At 42.6% G+C, this 27177-nt stretch overlaps 1 protein-coding gene across 1 annotated transcript; it reads left to right on the top strand.

Annotated features, from left to right (window-relative positions):
• The first annotated feature begins 6348 nt into the window (after nt 1–6348).
• On the top strand, nt 6349–23798 carry DACT2 (dishevelled binding antagonist of beta catenin 2). The gene is made up of 4 exons (XM_006259392.4): nt 6349–6738; nt 13914–14046; nt 17506–17793; nt 21122–23798. The coding sequence occupies exons 1-4, from the start codon at nt 6526–6528 to the stop codon at nt 22906–22908; spliced, it is 2421 nt and encodes an 806-aa protein (XP_006259454.1). The 5' UTR covers nt 6349–6525; the 3' UTR covers nt 22909–23798.
• Nucleotides 23799–27177: the final 3379 nt, after the last annotated feature.

The following is a 27177-nucleotide window of genomic DNA, read 5'->3' as shown; positions in this document are numbered from 1 at the left end:
GTTCAGAAAACTGTTGACAATTTTTTTATCAGAAAGTGCCATTTTGATAAAATTCACAGAAATGTACCTCTCTTGATGAAATTTTTAACCAGAAGGCTCATTTCAATTCAATTTCATTTAGAAGGTCTTGTGTTGGTCCCAACATGAATGAAAGAAACATTCCAAACTTTGATGTTTCCACAGAACAGAATTTAATGTGTCCTTCTATGGCCAGCTCAAAGATAAAACATAAAAGAGAGAGAACCTTTTTTTAGTAAAGAAGCCACTCTCAGAACTAAGTGAGCTTAAGTAGCACCCGTGTAAGCCAGGCTGCCAAAGCTACAGCTGCACGAAGCTGTGAGCAATAAGAGATGATATTGTTCAGACCCCCTTGTACATGAATATTATGATTTGTTCCAACAACACAATCACATACTATGTTTTCCAGAGCGCTCCTATATGAATGATGTCCTGGGAACAAATTGTGCTGTGTAGTGAATATGATTATCATCTGAAGGATCACAACCTTATTGGTTACAGAAGTGGAAGGTAAACTGTGATTGAGGCAGTGAACTGCAGGAATAGAAAGGATGGTCTCATAGTTAAGGCATGAGGTAAATTTCTTAAAGGGATTATATGCTATAGTTGCATTTATACTTGTCTGAGAAGTCCCACTCAGTCCTGTTTCCTGTCTTGTTAAGGCAGCTGAATGCCGACCTAAAGAGGTGGATTCTGTCCCAGCATCTAACTCACAAGTTCCTAGGTGATGCTGGGCAAATTATCTAAATCAAAGTTTTTAGAAGTGGGTGTTAATTGTGGGCTCCTAATTTTCAAGTGGTTGTTTGAGAGATATGAGATCCAATTTACAGAAAATGCAGAGCACTCACAACTGCTACTGAAGTAAATGGGAGTTATGCTTTGAACATGTCAAATACTAACTATTCTGAAAAGAAACAGACTTTAGGCAGTTTAGACTGGGCACTCAAAATTAGCATGAGCTTTTCAGATTACTCTCTGTGCTTCAGCTCCTCAAATTTTGAAGATGAGAATAACAGCCCCACAGATTATGCAGCATAAGGACATTTATTTATGTGTGTGAAGCACTCAGGTACTACAGCGCCAAATGTGAGAAAAGTAATAAGTCTGAGCAAGCCTGAATAAAATGTAATAAATATGGCATGAATGTTGAGAATAAAATCAAGTATTGCATAGCCTCATCCATCTAGTAAACAGAATGAGGCAGGGGTTCTTCGGTAAAAAAAAAAAAAAACAGCATGTGTTTGTATAATTAAAGACCATATTATAATGCATTTGCACCCAAGTGCCTGAACAAGCTTGCACAGGCAGCCTTAATTCTGGCACGTTCTAACTTTTGAGCACTTCACTTTGTAACCTTAACAGACGTTTAGTATAGGGAAGAGAGTATGTAATTTATTTACAGTGTTCAAAGACTTTGGATTGGAAATTAGTATGAATTAGATTGGATTCTTTGGATTGGAAATTAGAATGAAAGACTGCCTTTGAAATCAATGGAGTTAATGTCCTCGTAAGTGAGGAGACAGTATAAGGAAAATGTCAGTACTATAGGTTTCAGTATATACCAATGCTGCTTAGCAACACTGCCTTATATTTCATTAGGTTAGAACATGGTTTGAATAAAATAAGAATATGTTTACATAGCTCTTTTGTTAATGTATTTCTATTCTTCATCCATTAAGTATAGTGAAAGTTTTACAGTTCCTATCACTGCTACTCCAGCTCTCAGTCTCATTATTTTAGCTTTTCGTGGCTTCCCACCTTTGACTCTCTCCCTGAGAAATAAATAACAGATCACAACAAACTATTTGTTGAGCTAGGGAAAAAGATTGATTGGCATCTTCAAAAGGTTCTGAGGAAGAAAGTAATCAGTACATCCAAGGAGATAGCTGGGAAGCTGGTTAGGATAAAGATAGCATTTAGATATTCTCCATTTGGGATTGAATATATAGAAAGATAAAAGATGAAAGACAATGAAGAACAAAGGGCAAAGAGTAATAGCTCTCCATAAAAGAAAGAGAGAAAGAAACAAACTTATATGCCCTATGTAATATAATTCTTGTAGTAAGTATGCCTTATATTTCATTAGGTTAGAATATGGTTTGAATAAAATAAGAATATGTTTGCATATCTCTTTTGTTAAGTAAATGAATTTGACTTGTTAAAGTGGTGTGATTTGCAAAAAAACACTTAGGCTTCTTGCTGGTTTGTTGCTACCCTCTACCTCAGAAGTGGAAACATTTCATGTTTTCTGGTCAGCACGCTTCAAGTGTAGTTATGTTTTGAAGTTGGTCGCTCTTTGTTTCAGCTGGATATATTAATACTTAAAGCCCGGTCTTCCTGGTTGCTGAGCTCTACACAAGAGGGATTCAGTGAGGGGAGAAAAAGCAGAGCAAATATTCACTGAAGAGATAATAAAGCACATACAAGGCATTCTTATTGATCACCATACATAGCTAGCCCTTCAAGTCCATGCTGTGATACTGTGAAGAACAATTATGCCCAGATACATACTACTACTAAGAGAAGTATTTTGGGAGAACATGATTACAAGCCTCATTACATCATATCTCTATTTTGTAGCATAGTAGCATTACCATAATCCAAACCACATAAATGTCTTAGAAAGAGGAATAGTAAAAATAAGACAAGGCTCCACATACAACACAAACTAGAAGTGTTTTGCAAGTGGCTCAGGGAACAGCCATATTAATAACCCAGTCACACCCAGTATGGTTCTGCTGGTAAAACAGATTAAGCTCCTTAGCCTTACCTAAAGCAGCTTTTTTTCAGGAAATCCCCCTCTGTAGTATAACCATTCAGCCAGCTCCACTGAAGGCAGCAAATGGCAGAGGCATGAGTGTAAACAGGGCTCAAGCACTTCTAGTATGAAACCCATTCTAAGCAGGCCCTGTGTCCTATCAACTTTAACTCTCTTCCTATAGCTACAACTGGATTTCTCCAGGAAATACTAGTGTAACTGCAACCTAAGAGTGCATGTAACCCACTACAAAAGTGTTGAAGGGAACGTATGCGAAAAGTGATTTCCAGCGCAGTGTGTTTCCCTGGAGATCTCCCTACTTACATACTCCAGGACAAGGTTGGATAATGTGAGCCTTCTTTAAAGAATGTGCCACAGGGCCAAGGAGGGGAAGCATGGTCCGAGGGCATTTTGTTTTGGGAGAGCATATTCCCTCTCTGAAACTTTCTCTGTCACTGAATGCTGCACACAGTGACCTCTGAACAAGGGGTCTGTGGGCAGCAATGCTTCCTATCTCAGTGGCAGTAGGAGCAAATTGGTTTCCTGTAGTGTGCCTCATCTGTGTCCATTGTGTTCATCAGACCCCCATAGTGCTAGTGCTTCTTTTCTTCCTCTCCACTATGCTGGCCTGTGTATTAGCCTTGCTGCCTGCTGGCAAATTGTCTCCTAAGATTCCTGCATGCTGTTGCTGCCTGTTTGAAACTTTAACTGAAGGCATGGTAGCAACAGCTTTTTTGTCTTAGGTTTCTACTATCAGCTGTCTTTTCAGGGACCATTTATTCTGTATCCTCAACCCTCCATATGACCCCTTTTGATAGGGGGCCCACACTCCATCTACATCAGTTACTTGCTGTAGATCTTTGCCATGCTATCTGGGTGACTAGGGAGTACCTCTATTGCAACTTGGAAGGCAATTTCTGACATAAAGTCATGGAGAAGTAAGGGCAGAAGGGACCTTCAGAGGTCATCTAGTCCAACCGCCTGCTTGTGGCAGGATCATCCCTATCCAACACCCCCCACTCTCCCCCCCCCCCCATACAAACCATAATTTAAATTCTACATAAGATTACCCTCAAACCTGACACAACATAGGTCGAACACCTTAATCTGTCACAGATAAAGTAGGGAAACCGTGGCAGCCAATGTCCTCCTTCATATCTAAAAGACATGAGTCAACACTTGTTGGACAGCTAGAGAACAGACCACCATATATGTGTATGGAAGAGAGAGGAAAAAAGAGAGGTGAGGGGAGTTGAATAAGGAGAGTTGGATATTTTGCATTGGAAACTGTCTGGATTGGGACAGATTTTAGCATACATTGACAGCCTGTTGATTCAGATGTTGATCTCCCTTATGCTACTATTAACTGAAGGTAACGCTCTCCCTCTGGGTGGCATTCCTGCCAACTTCCAGTCCTCAGAATTGGGCCCACAAACTTTGGGCCTGATTCACCTGGAGCAAATTGGTCCTTCTGAGCCCTACTGCAAATTCAACATAAAGCTGGATAGAAACCACCTATAGAGCTGTTACACAATTGTCAAGTGTTAATTGTATAGCTGGCTAGCTTTTTTTGTAGCTGGAAAGTCATTTTTATCCTGTGATAATGACTTTGCACTCTCTACATTTATGGCATGATTTACCTGTGAATATATGTAATGTGTGGCAGGGATGCCTGCCTCGCAAGAGCACCTCAAGTAGGACTAGCTGGTGGGGAAAGGTGCCTACCCAGCAAGCTTCTTCTCCCAGTGCAATGGGGAAATTAAAAGCAGAGGAAGCTCATCTCCAAGGCCAGCCTCCCCAGGACCACCTTTCAGGCTATGACCTTATGTTCACCCAGAATTCTCCAGGATTCAGATTCACAGAATCATAGAAAATGAGGGCTGGAAGGGACCTCAGGAGGTCAATCTAGTCCAACATCTTGCTCAAAGCAGGACCAGCCCCAACTAGATCATCCCAGCCAAGGCTTTGTCTAAGTGTGCACATCTACATGAGACACGGACTGTGCGGTAGCTGAAAAATATGTGCGTGTGGAAGAGAAAGGAAAAAAGAGGTGGAAGAGCATAAGGAGAGTTGGATATTTTGCACTGGCACAGCACAGCACAGCGCAGTAGCACATCACAGCATAGGCAGTGCTAATACACCACTGCTACTCTTAGTGTAGTGACTCTGGTTACCACGCATTTATTTAGTACTTGCTAATACAAGTGCTAAGTAAATGCACAGTAACGACCATGTAGTAGCTTCTCATGTAGATGTGCCCCCTAGGTCTTAAAAACCTCTAAGGATGGAGATTCCAGAGCATCTCTGAGTAACCTGCTCCAGTGCTTTACTGCCCTCATCCAGAGAGAGATTTTCCTAATATCTAACCTAAACTGCCCTTACTGCAACTTGAGACCATTGTTCCTTGTCCTGTCATCTGCCACCACTGAGAACAGTCTAGTTCAGTGGTTCTCAACCCTTTTTGTACCAGGACCCATTTGTAAACATCACTGGCCTTTCCCAATCCAGTGCTCCTCGCTCCTGACCAGCTGCCCCCTACCCCCGCATGTGAGGTAGGGAGTGGACTTCAAGCAGCCCCTCACAGTCTGAAACTGCAAGCCTGCAAGTGAAAAGCCAGTTTCCTGTGTTTTTCTCCTTTAAAGAATTCCTTTTTAAATTTTGTTCACTACCCTTTCATATATTCTTGCCACCCACTTTTGGGTTGTGACCCACAGATTGAGGAACGCTGATCTATTGCCATCTTTGGAAACTACCCCCCCCCCCGTAACCCCATTGCTAAGGGGCATTTGGGGACAGGGTAGGGTTGCCAGTTCTGTTTGATTCTATCCTGGGAGGTTTCCAGAACGCCAGCGTGCCCGTGTGCTTGTGTCTCCCAGTTATGGAGTATGGTGTGTAGACTTTGTGCCAGGAAGGCAAATGCACATTACTATTACCAGGGTTGTCCTATCCTGCAAAACCTGTGGCTGCAGGGGGGCCTGCAGCCAAGAGGCCCCCTACGTCCAGCCACTCGCCATCCCCCCCCCAACCGCCGATGCTACCAACGCCAACTTCACGCCTGGGCACTCACCAGCCTGTCCCCCGTACTGCTGATGGTGCCAACTTTACGTCCTGCCCCTTGCCATCCCCCTCCCCACCACCACCACCACTGATGCTGCTGCTGCCAGCTTCTTCAGCCACTTGTCACCCTGTGCCAATGCCAGCTTCTCCAGGGCCCTGAAACTATATCTTGCAGGGGTCCCAAAATGTTGCGGGCCGGCCCTGACTATTACATTTGAAAGCCCTGCTGGACTACTGTCTGAATGGGACGCAACATTTCGTATTTATTTTAACCAGTCTCAGTCTCCAGCAGTCTCCCGGAGATGGATACCTGACTCCTGGAGACTCCAGGGCTATGCTGGAGGGCCGGCAACCCCGGGGCGCCCAGACAGCACCACGAAAAGGTGCTGGGTTTGTCCTGAGGGAGAGAGGGCGGGCAGCACCCCCCAGCACAAGGGGGAGGGGACCTGCGTAAGGGGAGGGAAAGGAGGGGGGAGAGGGCGGGGAAGGAAGGCAGGACGAGCTCTGGCTCCTTCCCAGAGGGATCCACCCCGAGAGGTGGCCCCGAGGGCTGCCGGGGGCCGCCGCCCTGCCTCTCCCCCCACCCCCCGCTCCAAAACCGGCGGGGCCGCCGCGGCTCCGCTTCACTCCCTGCGGGGCGGGCGGGCGGGCATGGCCGGGGCTGCGACCGGGGCCGGAGCCAGGCGCTGAAGATGCTGCCGGGGACTGCGCGGCCGGGCGCCTGGGACCGCGGCCGGGTCGGGGAGAGGCTGCGGGCGGCCCTGGCCGGGCTCCAGGAGCTCCAGGTGCTGCGGGAGAGGCAGCGGGCGCTGGTGCGGGGGGCGCTGGCCATGCAGCACCCGCCGGCGGCGCCCAGCAAAGAGCAGCGGCTCGAGGCCACCCTCAGCGCCCTCAAGGAACAGCTGGTAAGGGGCAGCTGCGCGCCCAGATGTGCCCGGCGCGCTGCATCGGGGGGAGGGGGAGGGGACGGACCCATTGCACGGCCCTCGGGGAAGGGAGCGCCGGTCCTGTGCCCCGCACCCCGGCGAAGCGACTCTGCCCTCCTCCCGGCTGCCAGGACCCGGCTGGAAGGCGACTTTCTCCCCGGCAAGGGCTGGAGGGAGGACGGAGCTCCCTGCACCCAGCAAGGGGGATCGCAGCCGGGCTTGGCCCTTGCTGGAGGAGGAGGTGTGGGACCCGGACCCCAGCTGTCTTTCCTGCCTGGTGTGGTGGGCTGGACCCCATGATCTTCCGAGGTCCCTTCCAGCCTCACAGGGATAACTCATGTCCAAGGGGATTTGAGCCTGGCATGAAAGTCTGTATTAAAACCTGCTCTTTTTATTCCCCCCCCCCCCCCGTTTTTGTTTTTTGTTTTTTGTTTTTTTAAGGAAAAAAAAATAGTACAAGTCAGGTTCTTTCCTTGCAGTTCAGCCTGCTTGCACCGAAGGCAGAGGCTGCAGCTTTCCTTTTGCACAGGATGATTTACAGGCTAGCGCTACGGCTGGGCACTGGCTTGCAGGTCTTTTCTGCAGGCACAGCATAAGGCTTGGCAGAGTGAATCAAAGGCAGGGTTCCCACCACATGCCCAAGGGCATGTAGTATGTCATTCTCTTTGTGTTCTGCCTGGTTGTCTGTCTGTCTCTACGCCCTTGTGCTGAGCTAACTAGTAAAAGCACACATCTTCAGCGTCTACTAGGGGTCAGTTAACACGGAAACCGGCTTCAAATGTCTTGGGGTTGTTGGAGGGGCATGGGATTTTAGTTTTAGGGAAAATTTAACTGCGTCTGACCCTTTTTGCTTCCTTCTCTCTTTCTCTAAAGTTCTATTTTAAGGAAATCTTATTTTTTTAAGGTGCTACATGAGCACCTTTAAGTTGCAGCAAGGGAAGTTTTGGTTAGATATTCGGAGAAACTCTCTCACTAGGAGGATGATGAAGCACTGGAACAGGTTACACAGAGAGGTGGTGGACTCTCCATTCTTGGAGGTTTTTAAGACCTGGCTAGACAAAGCCTTAGCTGGGATGATCTAGTGGGGGCTAGTACTGCTTTGAGCAGGGAGAAGGACTAGATGACCTCCTGAGGTCCCTTCCAAACCTACTTTTCTATGATTCTATAGTTCTAAGAGTGACCTATATCTTTGCCAGGTATTTTGAAAAGGTGCTTCTCAAACAATGCTACTGGAAGTAGCAGGTCATATTGGCATCCCTCCTGGGTACCAGCCATAATACACGACTGTGCTGCAGTCAGTTATACCACTCATGCCTTTCACTGCTGTTAAAGCCATCCCCAATTTGATAAGCATTTTCATATGAAGTTTCTGTAGAGTGTTTTGCATTAAAATGAATATACACAATATAAATATAACATGAAAGTTTGGTGCACAGCAGACTGTTGAGGACCTGGCTCCTTGTTCTTTGGAGGTGCAAGAAGTGCAGGTGCTGATTAACTTAAGTAATAAACATAGCAGACTCCCACTTTTAATTACATGTGGATATTTAGAATGGAAGATCAAAAGCTATGTATGTGTGTATGTAGATGGGGGGGGGGGTTGAAAAAAAGATCAGGAAACCTTCTGGCTTGAAGACCTTAAACCCTTTGTTCTTAGAATGGATTTTCTGATCAAAAGAGGGAAATAATTAAATTGTGTGACATGAGCCTTGCATTTAACACTTGTTCATTTTTGTGGAAGGAAAGAAAAAAAATCTAAATTAGGACTGAAACTAATTTCATAAAAGAGCCTACAATCAAAGGCAAGAGGCTTTAATCTCTAGTACTGGCAATTACACACCTCAGTAATCTCCAGGCTAATTCAGAACTCTCCCTCTCCCCATATTGATGTTAGACTTGGTCATCTGTTATCAATCAGGTGTGAAAACAGAAAAGATATTCGTTAACTGTAGGCAGTTTTATCAGACAGCATCTCAGAGTGAAAATTGGCTCTAACCTTCCCAGGAACCCCAAGCACCATGTGTGAAAACAGAAGCAAGCATATCATGATTGAAGTAAAAATTGTAGCACAAGTATACTGCCAACCACTTGATTACCTGTCATTGATAATTTTAACTAATGCCTCCACTTTATTTTTTTAACAACAAGAAAAGATGATATAAAGCATTTATTGCCTGATCAAGGTCATTGGGTTAATAGAAAGGCCATTGGGTTAACTTCGGCAGTGATCTCTGTCCAAGGTGATCTATTCATGTTTGACAGAGGGTATTATGCTGCAATTGCCTGTGTGTTTATGTATTTTCCAAATAAAACTTGAAGGTGGAAGATTAGTTTATCAGGACTTGGCTGGCAATGTATTATGCTCTAAAGGAGATGGGGAAAACTAGCCCATAAAAGTCTACTTCTGGTATTAAAGGCCAGTGTAGCCCCAGGAATCAAGAGAAATGAACTGGCCCTAGATCACCACTAAGAGGAGGGCTGCTTTCACCAGTAGGTGTCATTGCAGTCATGGAAAATCAGAAGAGATCAGTTTTCTGGAGTGTGGCTGGGTGCCAAAAGGCTATTGAGCGTTTGTGCTGAGGTTGACTTTTCATAGAAATTTGATCATGCTGTGCTTTGAGAAGTAACACACAACACTTCCTAAATAAGCTGTGGCAGATTCTGGTCCCAAGCTGGAAAATATCCCAGGTAAAATCCTTTCCATGTTCTTTCAGACTTGGCAGACAAGGGAAACTCAGGTGTAGCTAGGTGTCACAGAGTAATATAATTTAGTTTTGCAGTTAAGTGGGACCAAATTTTAAGTATATTCTTGATCTGTGCTACAGCCCTGGACTTTAGTAGGTTTGTAGCCTAGTTCAAGTACAGTTTGGTTCCATCTATATAAAAAGATCAAACTATTTGGGTAACTGCTTATTCAGTTACAATTTTGTTAAAAGTAGATAAGAGCAAACTGCTGCAGAGATGGTAATGAGAAGCAACACCATAGTCACCTGCTAGAATTAAGTAGAAAGCATAGGAAAGAGTAAAATCAAAGCTGATTCAGAGAAAAAGCTCTGTGATTTTAAATATGCAGGCAGACAGAATGAACATAGCCAAATATTCTCAACTGTGGAAATCAAATCAATACAATTAGGCCAGGTTGTGTTATTATTTTGCATTATATACTTCTAAGGACATTATCAAATGATAGATGTACACCAAAATGTCGGTAAGAATTTTTTCCAGTTTCTTGGCTGTTAGCAGATTCTGTGTACTGCAGAATTCCATTGTCTCTACTTTTATATGGGAAAGAGAGGGGTACTTTTAAAAAAATGTATTAAACATGTACAAACACCAAGTGAAGTTAGATAAATGTTAGGGTCTAATTTAGACCCACAGTCTGTTGACTTCAAAGAGGTAAGATTAAGCACTAAGGGAACAATTGTTGGGCAAGACTTTCAAAATTGACATTTGAATCTTAGCGTATCAATTCATGGTGCCCACTTGAACCAATGGCGGGGGGAAGCGATTTCCAAGGACCTGCCCTCTGAAATCTGAGCATTGTTGGACCACCAAAAACAGAATCCATGAAAACACTGGTTGGCTTTGAAAATCTTTCCCTATGTTCCCCATGCAAGCATGCACAGTGCCTCTTCATTGTGTAGCATGCAGCAGATTTCATATCTGCACTGCTTAAAGAAGATAGACAGTTTCTCCTACAGGGTTCCTTCTTGGAAAAAAGATAATTTTGTTACTGGAGAAATAGTACATTTAGATTTTATTGTTGTGTGTGCTGCTTGGTACTTTTTTTTTTTTTTTTTTAAGAAAGAAAGAAAGAAAACAGCAGCCCCCTAATTAGCTGACTGGTTTAAGGAACATAATAAAAGGTGTGAAGTCTCCCAGTAACAAGAAAAACCCCATGGTGGGGGACATTAGAAGGGGTTAACAAGGATGATGTAAATCAAGTATGTTGGTTAAAGCCTTGTGAAAGCACAGACAGATCCTGGAGGTGTAATAAATAATCTTTGAATACCTGAGAGCCTTGCTGAACATTTTCTGGCCTCCCTGCCATTAATCAGAAACCACAGACTGAGGGGACTGGCTGGCAAAACATTAATCATTAAGCAATTAATTCCAGCCATGGAAACAAAACTTTGTGATTTCCTGACTAGGTGGGACTGAAGTAGGCACAATATATTTTTGTTTCTTCAAAACAATAGAGAGGAAATAAAGACAAACAGAGAAGGTAACATAATTATGCAGAGAGAGAAAACAGAGATTTACTATTTGGGTCTTGTCTTTGGTTTTCTCTTTCCAAGGGAAGAGTAAAAATCATAAGCTCGTTTGGTTAAGTGTTAGCTTTTAAGCTTTTGGTTGGGAAAAATCCTGGAAAAAAGAATCCTAAAGGTTCAAAACTAGAAGGCAAACAAAAATAATCCAACATGTGTTTGAATATATATATTTAATCACATTATTTTTGTGGTAGTGTTGAAGTAATGTTAGTGATCCAAAAATATGTGAGGCAAGGATTTTTGTGAGTGGGTGATATCTTTCATTGGACCAATTGCATGATTGGGATAGATGTAACCTAAAGAAGAATATACTGCAGTCAAAAGCTTGTCTGAATCTCTCTCAGCCACACAGTTAGTCCAATCAAATATATCAACCACAAAAATTCTTGCTTCTCTTATTATTTTTAGCTCAATTCATTAGTTTGGAGGTCTATACCCATGGATTTCGAACATTTTGGGTGGACTAGCACCTGGAGCACTAATACATATTTTAAAACATGTATTATAGAAGAAGAAAAAAACCTAGAACTATTTTTTTCACTTTCACTGGGAACCTGGTCCTTCAAGGACTCTGAACATAGCATTCCAGCTAACTTTGGTGGGACTTCCCACTGGGAAAGTTTTCAATATTTATTTATTATTATATTTATTATGGATGTATTCATTCGTTATAAGTGTCAAGGTCTCCGCTGGATAAGCAGCAGTTGTTGTTAGTCCCTTCCTTCAATAAAGCAGTCATGAAGTACCATTAGACAGGATCCCCTCCCCAAATGGTTAGACCACAAGGAACCATACCAAGCAAATAACATTATTTGAGGAGCATCATGCTTTGACATTTCTAGTCAAACTTAGTTTTCACTCTCCTGTACCTAGAGGCAACATGGGGAGGTAATTTTGCCTGCAAGCTGTGGGTTGGGGATTGCTGAGGTAACTCTGAGAAGTGAGTATAAAAATGTCAAATTAGCCATATTTGAAAATCAAATCAAACCTTTTTCTGGCTTGCAATAGCAGCAATTAATGTTCTTCATGAGAGCATAGTTAATGGTTCTGTTGATGACACACAAGCCAGCTTACTGACCTGCATAGCATAGCTGTTTTGGCTGTGCAGGACTTAAAGGAGTAAAATAGAGCAAAAGTATATTTTAGTAGCTAAACTTACCTCCCTAAAGTGCCTAAACAGTGCATTTCTATAGCATCTAAGCACATCACACACTTTTAATATGTTGATCTTCACAACATGTGCAAGTTGGGGAAGTACTAGTGTTACCACTTAAGTAGATGGGACATTAAAGCACAAAGCCATTCATCCACAGAGATATTTAGATCCCTAATTCCCATTGGTTTCAATGGGAGTTAGACATCTCAACAGTAGCTAGGGGCATAATCAACTTTATAGATGTAGGCCTAAGTGAAAAACTACACCTCAAAAACCTGTGTCAGAGCAGAGAATCAAATCTAAGGCCCTTGGCACACATTCATTTAAAAGTGAGATCTGATCCCCAGTTCCAAGAATTGTGCCTCCTGCTATACCACACATGCATGGCAGAAGCCATAATTTTGGAATCAGGGATAAAATCCCAATCACATTCTTTCTACTTACCAGTGCAGGGGTAGCCCAGGATCATAATCCTGGGGTCCTCCTGCCCTGACAAGTTGAAAGCTGGGTGCCCACAAGTCCAGGGCTAGAGCCAACAATCCCGATTGTTGGCTCTGACCAGGGACTGCGCCAGTCTCAAACCACCCCAGTGGTCCGGACTCAGGCCAACAATCAGGTGATTGCTGGCTTTGGCTGGGACCAACAACCAGTTAATTTTTCAGTCAGTAATTTACCAGAGACCATGTTGTGGCCAGTTCAAAACCCTAGTGCAGACCCTAGCCGAGCCAACCATCACACGATTGTCAATCCTAGCCCTGACCTGGTATATATTCAATTTAAGGTGCCATACTAAATCAGCAATGAAAATATTCTACATTATATGTAAACCATTTTTAGGGTGCTTTAAATCACGTACGTGTGTAGCACACTTGTTATTTATGCTGAAAATATACAGAAAAAAACAGCACAACGGCCCACATTTTTTTTCTCACTGAAGTCAAGATCCATCTGGTGATTGACTGAAGTGGAAGTGGGATGAGGCCCTTGCTGATTAAGAAGGTGCTTCCTTTCAAGGGTCACTTTCTAGCTTGATCCACCATTTCTTTTAAATATAGGAATTATTGCAGAAGAATTAAAATACTGTTTTCCCTGCATAAAACTTTCAGAGAGAGCTAATCATGAGCTATACAAAGAAGACTTTTAGTAAAGCAGAAAAGATACAGTTCATGCAATATACCTATTCAGCTACAAATAAATCCATCAAAATTTTGAGTTTTGCAAGAAAACCAAATATGCCTATTGTGCTTTGTCTGACAATTATATAAGTTTACACTTGATTTTTTTAATTAGGAAAGGTCCTAAAGTGCATCTCTTTTCCCCCCTTCTCTCCCCTCCCCCCCCCCCCCCCCGATAACACAGCCTATACTGAAATGTACCAAATGTCATAATTGCTCCTGGCCAGAATTATTAATTTCACTAGAAGTTGGATAAGGCCCAGTGTTTTCCAGAAGGGAAAGAGAAAACTAACTTCTTCACAAAAATACAGGGAAAATGTTTAGACAGGCAGAATACTTAGGTTGTGCTAAGTACTGTGCTTAACACCTCTGCTAGATTTTGGCTAATTGCATGCAACCAATTTTTGTAGTCTTTAACAAAGCAAAGCTTTAAGTGGCAGCTTAGCTGTAGGAGTGTAGAATTTGCCTAAAACAAATGGGAAATTTATTTGGTGTCCCTGAGATCCTAATTATGACTTTTCTTTATTTCCTCCTTCCACAATCTGTGAACAGTCTCGTTTAAGGAGACAAGATGTTGGCTTGAAAAGTCACCTGGATCAGCTGGACCAGCAAATCAGTGAACTGAAGCTAGATGTTAGTAAGACCTCCAGCGAATATCTGGACAGTGACAGCCGTCCCAGCTCAGGTAACATATTTTTGATCGTTTGCTCTCAGGACTGTAGGTCTAGTGGAACTTTTTTTTAATAACAATTATTAATTGGGCCAGAAAATGTAACTGCCTTATTTCAGTGTCTGTGGTACTCAAACTGGATTTTTGAGATGGCACTTCAAAGCCCTAGACTAAATTCTATAGAGTAGGAATTTGAATCTTGATTTTCCACATCTCTGCTAAGTGTCTTAGGCAGCTAATGGTTACTCTTGAATGGATGAGGCTATTCATCTTCTTCCATCTAACTTTTTGAACAGAGTATTCATCTTTGTCAAAACAATAACTAGAGCCCAATGGAAAGCTGTGGTTTTGGTGATTTGGTATTTTCTGATGAAAAAATGTGAACTGCTGAAAGAAACTTGGTTTATTAACTAAGTGAACATGATATTGCTGGTGTGATGTGGAAAAATACTGGAATATTTTAGCTTGTACTCAGAAAGATGATCAGGGATTTTTCAAGGATATTTTTTCATCAGAAAATACCAAATCACCAAAACCACAGCTTTCCATTGGACTCTAGTTATTGTTTTGACAAAGATGAATACTCTGTTCAAAAAGTTAGATGGAAGAAGATGAATAGCCTCATCCATTCAAGAGTAACCATTAGCTGCCTAAGACACTTAGCAGAGATGTGGAAAATCAAGATTCAAATTCCTACTCTATAGAATTTAGTCTAGGGCTTTGAAGTGCCATCTCAAAAATCCAGTTTGAGTACCACAGACACTGAAATAAGGCAGTTACATTTTCTGGCCCAATGAATAATTGTTATTAAAAAAAAGGTCAAGTGGTCAGTCAGAGTCTGGATTGGCCACTGGGTAGACCACATACCTGGGGTGTGAGAGACTGAGGTTCAAGTCCCTGATTAGACTCAGGCAAACCAATTATGTGCACCTTGGTCCTCTTCATTCCCTGTATGCACTGCAATTGCTGGGTTGAGTGAGAGTCTCCCCTTTCAGGAAAATTCTAGTTTTTTCCCTGATATAAAAGAAGCATTTTGTTGAAAACTTTCATGAGATAAGAACAACCTCGTCCCATTCATCTCTACATATCTATTGAAAATCCTTGCAATTAATACTTTTTTATAGTGCTGTGTGAGAGCTGAGCAGAAGTTAGACACTTCTCTGCCATTCACTTCCTCTTCAGACACAATTAGGACTCTTTTTCCTAGGTGTGCAATTTTTGCTTTTCTCATACATAATTTGGCAACATGGCACTTGTGGTATATATTGACTGTACAAGTTGACAGCTTTCTGGAATGCTTAATTTGAAGAGTTGTGTGGCTGGAAGCATATACACAGTGCAAAGGAAAATAGCTGCTTTTACTATCATCCCTTCACACAGACTCTGTCAAACTGCTGCCTATTTGACATAGGTGCCATGGAGTTGTGTTTTTTCTTTGTCCTCTAAGACAGTAGTTTTCAAACTGTGGTACACATGCGAGGGGTATGTGGCACTTTGCCAAAGGGTATGTGCCTAAATTTTAATAATGGCAATGGAGCTTCTGATTGGTCAATGTACAGTGAGTAATGGCACCACCATGTATTGACATCAGTGTCAGTACTCTTCCTGAGAAATGAACGTGCAGAGACACATCAGGTATAGAGAATATGAGCAGCAATATTTTTCAGGTAAAGGGGTACATGGCTAAAAAGGTCTGCAGTCCACTGATCTAAGGCCTAAAGTTTTAAGCTGGAGCCAATAATATTCTTATCCATCCTATCATCCTAGGATACCATCATCACACGAACACAGACATTTGGTTCCCCAGGGACAGCTAGCAGTGGCATACCTTGTGCTGCTGCTAGTTGTCCCTAAGGAATGCCTGTGCCACACACCCTCTGGTGCATGGCAGGTTACCCCAGGTGGGGTAGGGAAGGATGGGGCTAGCACTGCGCTGGCCTGAGTAGCCTTACCTGGGGTCCTAGAGGCCTGGGGCTGCAACAGCAGTGATCCTGCCACTTGGAGGCTGGCTGGCAACGGGAGTATGGCTCTGGCTGGCCGGACTCTGGTTCTGAGGGGCACATGTTGCCCCCACATGCCCCTCTGCTTTTTGCGCAGGTTTTTTTATCCCCTGGATATCCAAGAGTCAGCCCTCCCCCATCCCCACCCCAACACTGCTCCGTTGCAGCCCGAACCTCTGAATGTGCAGTATGTGGCACCACAGATGAGTCTGCGGCACCACATAAATCACAGCCGCACTCATCTGGACACAGTCACTGATAATAATTGAACCATCTATCCAAGAATGCTTACTCTTGAGCTATAATGCTGTTCTGTACTGTACTATGTCCTAGTGTGTCAAGAGTGAAGCCACAAACAATGTATCTATGGGAGCTAATCATGCTACCCTTGCTTTGACCACAACCCCTAGTACTTTAGGGATCATCATTCAAGAGAAACATGCCTCCCAGTGTCCCCTGTAGTATCATCAGATGTGACCAGTTGAGACATCAGGTCAATCTCAATTTCTTCTTTTTAATACAAAAGTTAGCAAATGCTTGCAAAACTGCCCAGGGATTTTTGGGTGCCTACAATTTTTAAATTGAAGACACCTTAAAGGGACCTGTTTTTCAGGAAATACTGAGCACCCAGTCCCTAAAAATCAACCTATTCTGAAGATGTCTGACGTGGGCACCCACAACTTGAATTTGAGCTTTCCACAATCACTAGTCCCTTCTGAAAACCTAGGCTGCTACTTTGGGACATATGGCCATATTTTCAAAATAGATCATCTCTCATTGTCCTTTTCAGCGTGCAAATAATCCTAATGGTATAGAATTAAATGTGTTTGCATGTAATGCTAGTTTGAGGCCTGAGTGAACTCTACCAATCCCAGTAATCTCTGGTTAAATTATAGCATATTTATGAGAATTATGTCTCAGAAATATGCAAAATCCAAACAATTGTAAATATACTCCTGTGGCAAAGGGGATTTAATTTATTTGCTGCACTGTCTTGCCTGTCACACCAGGCCTCTCTTGGTCTGCTATCTCATAACATATAAACCAGAACAGTCTATTCCATAGTTGGGTTGTTGGCAAATAAACTGGTGCCCCCACCTGAGCTAGCCTGGGTGAGGAGGGTGTGTGGACACCCAGCAGGACTAAAAACAAGACCTATCAAAGGGCGGGGATGAACTCCCTGTGAGCCAACAGCCATTCTACCTGGAAAGGAGATGGGCTTCATCAGGTCACTTTGCCTGAAGAATCACCAGTGACACAAAGCAAGTCAACTAACCTCATACTAGATGGGTCGAGGTGCAGATCTACAACAACCATATCCAAACACAGGGCGGAGCAAAAGAGGGTGCATCTAAGATGCCCCAGTGGTTGCAGCAGCCTCAGGACTGACTTGATTTTACTGTACTGTTCTCCTATTCAGCCTGTTAAATCAGGGTAAATCAGAAAGATTTTCCTATTTATTTTAATTCTACAGGCTTTTATGACCTGAGTGATGGTGGTTCCTGCTCACTGTCCAACTCTTGTACATCTGTGTACAGTGAGTCCATATCCTCGTCCCACACCAGTCTGTTGCCCAGTGCTCAGCAGCCTAAAACAAGGCTCAGTGTGTTTGATTACCGACCCAAGTCTGCAGATGAAACCACGGTACACGCCACCAAGTTCCAGCAGCAAGGAGTCTGTATCGGCAACGGATGTCGGATGAAGGCTAGCACAGTCATTTCTGGGACTCCCACCAGATCCAGACCAAGGCCAGTTTCCACAGGTAACTTGTTGCAGAGCTGGATGCTGTCTTAAGAGGACAGAGCCCCATGTTTCACTTTTAGCACCCTAAGATAATGCATGAAAAATACAATTAATAAGTAGCTTCATTTTAAACATAGAAGCAAACAAAGCAAAGGAAACAAAACACTACTCCAAACAACTTACTAACCTATGCTCAGATATATCATACTCAGACATTTTATGTAATGGTAGGAGCGGATGACATATACAAGGAAAATAAAACTAGCATATGAAGGCCAAGCTATTATACATAGTTGTGTATAATAATTTTACTAAGATTACTGGTTTGTGAAATAAGCAATATTGCAACTAGTAGGGGAAATCTCTTGCATGGGTCCTGGGAAAAAAGGTGCCAAAAATGCAATCAGGAAGAGCAATCTAATTTAGATATATATATAAGTTACATTGTTCTTCCTGATTTTTTCCACACACACACACACACACAGAATAAGATTACCAGAATCTAAATAGGAAATTCTGCCTCTGTAGAGAATAGTGTGCCTTAAGGGCAAGTCATTTAATATGATATGTCTTTTCTTAATCTGTTTGAGTAGAGTTTAGGGAGTATACTGCTGAGCTCAGAAAAACCAAGGAATATATAGGAATAGTTTAAATTAATATATTATTTCTTTTCTTAATGCGTTTTAAATGAGGATGGTAATACCACTCCACCTACATTCAAAATACTGTGGACAACCTAACCCATGTTTGTTTTCAGAATTTACTATTTCTAGGTGGGGGGTGATCTACACAGAAAGGTCACTTGACCTTGGCTGGATGGTGCTATGACCTATTTCATTCAGCAAGAACCTGAGAGCTTATCTTGCATTCAAATCTGGACTCTGGCTGTGTCCTTGAGCACACCCATTAATCTTCCTAAATCTTTGGTTTACCCAGTTGTAACATTATATAACATTTGCAAATTGATGGGTGAAGAGGAAAATTATATCAAAGCCTCTCAACTCAAGCACTTGTGCTTTTCAGGCTCACATTTATTCTTTTACACAGGTAGTGCTTTACCCTTTGGTTATTTTGCCAGGATCCCAGAAGTTACAACAGGAAACTCTCATCTGATTTTGGCAGAATGCTGCTCAGCAGGGTAAATCAGCCCCTTCAGAACTCTATTATAGTACACCTAGCTCTTCTAAAACCAGCTAAGATTTTTCCCTGTACCACACTGCAGTTTACAGTGTAGGTATACTTTTAGATCAGCTAACTTTCTACCTGTATGCATTTACAGAGCAAAGCAAAAAAAAAAAAAGCTCCAGAAATGCTCTGCAGTTTCTGAGGACGCTTTCTGTCCTATGAGAAAAATCTCTTGGGACACTTAAAAATGTCAAGCTGTCTGCAGCTATTCAACTGAAAATTCTGTTGTACAGTATTGTACCTGGGACATTTGCATGCATATTAATTTAACAATCAGGATGTAATCTTAAACAGAATACTTTCCTAATAAGAATCCTTTAGACTTAGGACATTATTAGGAGGGTTTGACACTAGTGTCTTTTTGTCTGACTTTTAATTTTGTGCTGATGGATATAATAGAAACAGTTCTTCTGGTATCTACTGCTGTCTTCTGACTACAGCATGGAACAAATTAATCTGTTCTCTCCACTTCATTTAAAAAGGGACAAAAGCACTGGATTTTAAAATTCTTCCACATTCCAGCTCAGACAGTGTTAGGAATATTTCCTCATATAAAGAAATCCTGGATTCATCTATATGTCTAAAATTAAGCAAAGGAAGGGCCTAAAGCTGTTGTGTAAGACAAATTAAAATGTATCAGTCCCAGAAGAAAATCAACTGACCACCCTTTACTTTGCAGCTGTGAAAAACTGTACAGAAATTCAGCTAAGAGTTCCAGTCTGAGGAATCTTGCATGCAAAGGAATCCCTCAGTGTTGAAGAGCTATAAGCCACCTTTCCTGGTCCCTAATCTAAGGAGGTTTTCCTGGAAGAAAGGGAATCCTTGGGGCTTTGGGCAACCAAGTTTAACTTCAAACAGCCTACAGGTTACTCCCAAGTATGATGAGGTCTGGACTAGGTCCCAGAAACTCCCAAGTTCAAGGGATGTCTCTTACACAGTTAAGGATTTAGCCCATTGTCCTTTATTTCTCTGGCAAATAAAGATTATTGTTTAGCCCATTCCTCAAATTGCCTTTTTGAAAAAAACACGCATGTACAACATAACATCCGATTCTTTCTCCCATTTAACAAAATCCCCGAATGTTGGCTATTAGAATTAAAGACTCTAGGAGCCTTGAATGACGAGTAACCAGTTCTCTTCAGAAAGGTACAAGGCACTGCAACCTTGCTACCCAGTGACCCGAAAGATCCAGTCTAGAGATTCCATTAAATTTGGAGGAGAGAACTGGTAACTATCTTCTTTGCTTCCTCACATGGCAAGTTTCTGAATCAACATGGATCTTAAATGGCTTTCCAGTGTACTTAAAGTGCCAGTGTTCAGTAGTGCCTAAATGAAGCACAGTATAGAAGAATGCTGCCATAGTTTCCAGCACTTACAAGGTTAAGGGACGTTTTACTTTTAGCTCTATTTAAGCCCCTTATACATCAGTTGGTAGATGACTACAGATTTCCAAAGATATTCACCTGCTGGGAATTTCAGGAATTTGTTTGCTCAGATACTTTGAGAAACCTAACCCTGAGGGAGTCTTCAGCTAGTGCAGAAGGAAGAAGGATTAACAGTTCCTTGGATTGTTTTATATGACCTCAGTTTTAGATTTTGTTGTAGTTAGATCCTCTATTTTGTTTTTGTCCCCCATCTTTCTCCACAAAATAAGAATAATTAAGTTTTTGGATGTGTTTGGGTTTTGTGTGTGTGAGAGCATGCATCTTTAAAGGTCAAATTTTTTTTTATGTGCACAAATGTTAAACGATCACAGTATAAACCATCTGTAATGCACAGGTTCAGTTATTTAAAATCAGGGGAATTGGATGCAGATTTCCATTATGGCAGTGTAAATCCACACTAAAGGCATATTACACAGGATTTACAAGGTGGGTAACAGAACACAGCCTGGCCAACTGCATTTATCACTCTTATATAGAGGGATCTGTAAAGCATGTTTTCCTCATGCTTTTAAGATGCCTGCAAGAGATTGTACAAAAGAGGGTGGGCCTCTTAAAGGATTGAAGCTCATTTTTGTCATGATTACTTGCATGCCAATGAAAGTGTTAGATACTTCCTCATCCACAGGCATCTCCCTCTGAACTATGCCCCTGAAATATAAGGTAAAGTGGCATGACCTGTGATTTTACCTCTCTTGTTAATTTCTGTCCAACCTCCAGGTGACCTAGAACAGCTTGTATCAGCAGACACCGCATTTCAGAAAGCAACAGACCCCAAATCTATGCCTCCTGTTTGTCATGGAGGAGAACATCAGTTCCACAACGTAGACCCCAAATACCAGAATGACTTGATCTCCAGGAACGGCAATGATGTCTACCCTTACCCAAGTCCCCTTCATGCTGTGGCTTTACAAAGCCCTCTTTTTTCCTTGGTGGGGGTGCCCCTGGAAACAGACAATCATGCTCCCCCCAGTAAATCCACACCTGCTGTGACAGGTCCCAGCTTGATTAGGACTAGACCAGTCATTGAGACCAGGCCAGGGGGTTACATCAACAAACTGCTCCAGTTGACAAGATGCAGAGGGAATAATCAGGCCGCTGCCAATGAGCGGGTTTCAACAAAGAGCCAGCCATCCACAATGCACCAGAGACTCATTATAACCCCCAGTGCTGGCGGAGTGAAAATTAACAGCAGCAACAGCCAGCTGGAAAAACAACTGAGCTCTCTAGAAAGTAACAAAGCTGAAGGGAAGCTGCAGAGAGAGGTGCCTGAGGGGGAATGTGCCAAGCAGCAGGAGACTGTGCAGTGTGTGAATGCAGAGCAGGCATCCACCATGCCTGACACAGAGCCATCAGCTGTAAATAGTTGTTACTCTGCCAAGTCAACTGCCAGGAGTTCTCCTCTGACAGAAACGAGGGAGAGCAGCCTGGAGCACAGTTCTTCCAGCTCGCAGCCATGCCATGAGGATGACAGGCTGGGCACTTTCAACATGAAAGCCCTCCTGCCCAGAAAGCCTAACAGAAGGGGCAGCAGCCTCAAAGTGGCTAATGTGAGAGGTCATGAGCTACCAGCTCAGAGTGAATTTGTCCATGCCCAGTTTGTCCCTGCAGAATCCCATCGAGTTAGAGTGAGGTTTGCCAACTCCAAAATGAAGTCTGTGAAAATCAAGAGGAGGAACAGTGAGAAGTTGCCCAGGCCTGGGAAGCTGAGCTATTGTACAGAAAAGCCAAAGGCAGTCCACCTGGCTGCCAGGTTCCCTGCTGAATGCCATCAGCCTCAGAGGCAGCATGGAGCAAAGGGCCTTCTTAGGAGACCTACATATGCTGGGGAGGTTACAGGCAGATCTTGCTCAGAATCCAGCCTGTTCCCTGTGCAATTCAGAATGCCCCCTGTGGCATCCAGGCCTGACCTTTACAGGGCATCTTCTAATGCCCTCTATTCTCTTGAAACTACTTACGTAGACACAGCCATCAAGAAGAAACAGCGCAAGTGGCAGTCCACTGTGGAGATCTCAGCGAAGGCCCATATTGCCAGTGGTTTTGGCTTTGGGCCCCCAAGACAGCCCATAAGGAGAGCAGGGGTCCTGCGTGCTGTGAGCGTGAGGGCACATTCAAAGCCTCACCACCATGAAACGTATGCCAAAAGTGAGTCAGACCACTCTGAGTACTCTGCTGAATGTGCTTCCCTCTTTCACTCCACCATTGCAGAGACCAGTGAAGGTGAGGTTAGTGACTACACAGCCAACCGCTTTGGGGACAGTGAGTCCAGTGAAAGTGATTCAGATGGCAGTAGCCATAGTAGTAGCTTCACTCTTGACTATGATGATGGAGATGACAGCGAGTTGATCTGGCCTGAAACATCTGTCCGGCAATCTGCAGCTGTCCAAACCTCTTCCAAACCTCTTCCCCCCATGCCCAAAATCTGCCGCATTAAAGCCTCGAAAGCACTGAAGAAGAAGATTAGGAGATTCCAACCTGCTTCTCTAAAGGTTATGACCATGGTTTAAGTGAGAGCAAACATCTGTATTTCCCAATGAGACATCAAGCTGGCTCTGGCTCGTTTGCAAAACAAAAGGGCTGATGCTCAAAGAAAAGGATTTTCTTAAACGAACTGTGAACAACCCTGAATCAACACAAGGGACCTTTTCATTTGCTAATGCCTGTATATAAATGTCACTGTATCTAATTTCCTCTTTTGCCATTTAGTCTGTAAATACTATTGTGTATATAGGGCAATGTCTTTTCTACAATACTTCAGAGGTCACCGTGTTAAAAACGAAATGTTAATATGAGCTAACATGTTTGAACAGGCTCTGCCACAAGATTCTGTAAGAAGCCTCTTGGTGGCTTGTAGTCCAGGGGCATACAGAGAATTGACCCAGCCTGAGACACAGGCCTCCTAAGAAGGCCTCACTATTCTCCAGATAAAGACCCTGAAGCTTCCCTCCCTCCACCGAGATTCTCTCCATAATATGAGACCTCAACTCACAAGAAAGTATCTCCCTTTCATTGAGTCATATTCACTCCCCATTAAATGCCCATCTGTCACTCTGCTCCTCTAACTGAGCACCACCAGAGCACTTGGTTCGGTTTCCTCCACACTTTGGTAGATCATTCCCAGCCAACCCTCAATCATTAAGAGGTATCAAGTTTAAAAGGGAGGGGAATGTACTGATGAAGAAGAAGAAGACATTAACGATAGTTTGCTATATACAAAATTGAAGGCATAAATATGATGTTAAAAAACCTGTCTGCCATTTTTTTCATGCGTTAAGATGGACTGTTTCCTGAATGGGCAAAAAAGAACACTGTACCATAGCTGTGGCTTACAGTGTAACAGTTTTCCCCTTGCCATTGCAGACTCAATAAATACTATTTAATGTTCTCCTGAAAACAATCTGTGTCTGGCTGTCTTTCAGGATTGTTAGGAGTGGAACTGAACTTCAAAAGTTCTTAAAGTGTGATGCCTGCCAGCAGTACCAGAAGAAAGGAGAAGTCCATTGTTTCCTATTGCTTTTGTGTGTTTTCCCGATAAGTTGTTCTTCAGTCAAGAGTCATCCTAGTATGGCTGACCATTATCACTTAACAATGTCCTTTGGGCCTTCAGCTCAAGATGCCCAGAACATGCCAGTTAACTAGTAGAATAAGTCAGTTTTAGAAAAAAGATTCGGCAAAGTATTTTCTTCAAGGGTTGATGCTTATAACAGTTGCTTATAAACCTAAGTGGTAAATAAACTAAAAAATTCCCCAGTTTTAGAATGCATCTTCATACCCTCAACCATGCAGCATACAGACAGCAGTGATAGTTTAAGTACCAGTAGAAGCCCAATTGTAGAATCCCTGAGGTGCAGTGCCAGCTAATTTACCCTGTTTCTTGGGTGGATTTTCCAGTCCATGTTGATCTTTATGCTGGAGTACCTATACCAGTGTCAGTGCCTGAGCTAAGTAGTTTAAAGCTAGCTGAAGCACTTCTGTGACTAAAACGAAGTTACTTCCATGACTACAATGTAGACATACCCATTAGGCTCAACTCCATTATATAAACTCCTAAGCAACCATTTTTCAGTTTGGTCTTTGCACTGCCTCAGGCAGAGAGTTTGGGAGTTATATCAACAGTGGTCCATTTTAGCTTGGAAGAGAGGTAGTTAAAGCCAGTCATGATAACAATGTTAAATATCTAGAAGGCTGCCATAGAGAAGAGGTATCAATTCCCCTGTGCTGCAGAGGGCAGGATGTGAAGCAATGGTTCTAAATTGCAGCAAAGTGGATTTAGATTAGGTATCAGGAAAAACTTCCTTACTGTTAGAGAAATAAATCAGCAGGGGACTCCTTCACTGGAGGTTTTCAAGATGAGGCTGAAGAAGCATTGGGCAGGGATGATTTATGAATAGCATTCCTTCATTCATGCAAGGGAGTGGACCAGGTGATTCTTGAGTTCCCTTCCAAACTTGAATCTCTGACTAAAGTGACACTAGTGTGATTTTTCAAACCAATTCTGTTCAGTTGTTTCAAATATGCGCATGGAGACTATAAATTTAAATTTGGTTTACAGAGGCTTAGCTTACACTTCTGCATTTACAGGTGCAATCTGAACTGACATAACCCACTTTAAACTGGTATAAGCATGCATACTCAAAAGTGAATTTGCTGTTAGGTTAAAAGCATGCAATTTGTGCCTTTAGGTAATCACTTTTTATTCTTTTTCTTGGCACAGGGAGGTGGAAATGGAGTTCAAGTTCATGCCTTGTTTATTAGCATCCAAGTGTCAACCCCCAGCACCCTATATCTCAGTACCCCCTTAGAAACATTCCTGTCAGAGATGTAGGGCATCTCAATTACTTTGGTCAATAAATGAGCTGGATCCGAAATAAACACAGGTTTATAGCAGAAACTGCATGAGAATGTTTGTTTCCTCCAATGATTCATTAACAGACCAAATCATGACTGAACTTCTAACCAAGGTCTTTTATTCCTTGTTGGCATGCAAGCTCTGCTTTAGCTTTAAAACACTTTATATTTTTGGAAAATGAGGTACAGATCACTTTTTCCAGAACTTCTCTAAGAACCCTGCCACGATAAGAACCCAGATGTCCTGAGTCCTAGACCTGGGCCTCTCCCATAAGATCATCCTTCCTCACTGCTCTGTTGACGTTATCCCTACTAAGACCATTCCTGCTTCATGTTATAATTGAGGGGAGCAGAAATCACTTACATATTAACAGTGGAGTTTCCCAGTTAAGCAGAATCCAGTGCTAAAAATGAATACATTGACACCATTACTTGCTCTTTTAGTTCTCTGTGATTAATGCTGACTCTCCATTTCAGACAAAGTGGTATTAAAATGCAAGCATTTAATGGCCAACATGGATTTACACACTAACATTCCAGTAAGGTGAATAGTGACATTTCACAATTCTGTTAGTAGTTTTCGTATTTCTGTGTTTACCTGCAAAACTATCAAGATAGTAATTTATGTCATGTTGGCTTTCCTCAGCACTTTTTCATGAAAGAAAAAGCTTTGACTCTAGAGACCATGGCAAATGTTACATAAGGAATCTCAAATTAATGGATTTTCTGTATTTGCAGGTCACCTTTGCTTCTACTTAAACATTAGCAGTTTCTGTTGTGAAGCCACTTTAACTCCAGCCTACAAGAAGAGGCCTCATCTTAAAGCACTGATTCTAAACCAGGATGCTGTGGCAACCCAGGATGCCTTGAGAGATTTGCAAGGATGCTGTGGGGTGCCACACAATGTTAGCACTGTTAGATGAACAAACCTGATTCACAGTATGAGCCCAGAGTTTCACAGAGGATTCAGTTGCATTCTAAGAAATAGAAAAATGCTCTTTAGTCAAAATAAAAGTGAAAATTAAGAGCTGGGATTTTTTGAGGAGTGCCTTGAGTCTAAATAGAGTATAATACCATACTTTGGGTACATGTTCTCACAAACTATGAAATTCATGTTGTACCCTACATGCAATCTAGTACATGATAAGGGTCTAAATCTACTTTCCCTTCATTTAAAAAAAAACAATCCTAGTTTGTTTGTTTTTAAACAAGTCCCCTCTGCTGATTTTTTTAAAGGTTAGTAACAATTCTACTGCTCTATGTGACAGGCCATCATTTATAACTGGGGATGGATTTGTAAACCTCCGCTGGAAGGGAAAATGTCTTGGGTTCTGGGCCATGATTCTGCCACCAATGGTGTTTCTGCATACCAGTCACTTGGTAGGGAACAATGAGATAACTTCTATCCCTATCAGGGGGCCGGGGCCAAACCCCAAGATCCATGGCCTTCCAGGCTACTGCCACTCTCTGACCTGGTCTCCTGGCCCTACGGGTCTTTCCCTTCTGGTTGTTCAGTGGTTGTTCAGCTTCTGCAGGAGCAATGGAGGGTGCTCTTGGCACCGCTGAAAAGTAGGGGTGTTGGGTGGGAGGGTTACAACTGGGTTTCCCATTCTCTGGTCAAGGGTCCTAATAGTCACTAAAAAGTGTGAGACCCCCTCCTCCTTCAAACAGGTGCTTGTTGAGATGGGGGGGGTTTGGTGGGTGGAAGTGGGGCTTAGTGTTTACATGCTTTTCCAAGTACAATAAGATTTGCATCTAGTGTAAGTGACTGAAGGTGTTTCTTCTGAGCATGCCAAAATGCCACTTATGCAGTGTGCTACTTAGAGCTGCATAAGTGCTGTTTATCTGCCTAAAAGGAAATTGTATTTGGGCCTTATATGGCTAAGTACTAGTCTGATCCCTATCAGTGAAATAATCTACTGCAATGT

The sequence above is a fragment of the Alligator mississippiensis genome, chromosome 1, assembly GCF_030867095.1.
Source record: "Alligator mississippiensis isolate rAllMis1 chromosome 1, rAllMis1, whole genome shotgun sequence".
NCBI lineage: Eukaryota > Metazoa > Chordata > Crocodylia > Alligatoridae > Alligator > Alligator mississippiensis.
Note: the sequence above shows the minus strand (reverse complement) of the source record. Positions and strands in the feature narration are given on the sequence as shown.

Coding starts and splice junctions, on each gene's coding strand:
- DACT2 (XM_006259392.4), top strand. CDS start 6,526: ATGCTGCCGGGGACTGCGCGGCCGGGCGCCTGGGACCGCGGCCGGGTC. Junction 14,047..17,505: donor TGACAGCCGTCCCAGCTCAG/GTAACATATTTT, acceptor TTAATTCTACAG/GCTTTTATGACCTGAGTGAT. Junction 17,794..21,121: donor ACCAAGGCCAGTTTCCACAG/GTAACTTGTTGC, acceptor TCCAACCTCCAG/GTGACCTAGAACAGCTTGTA.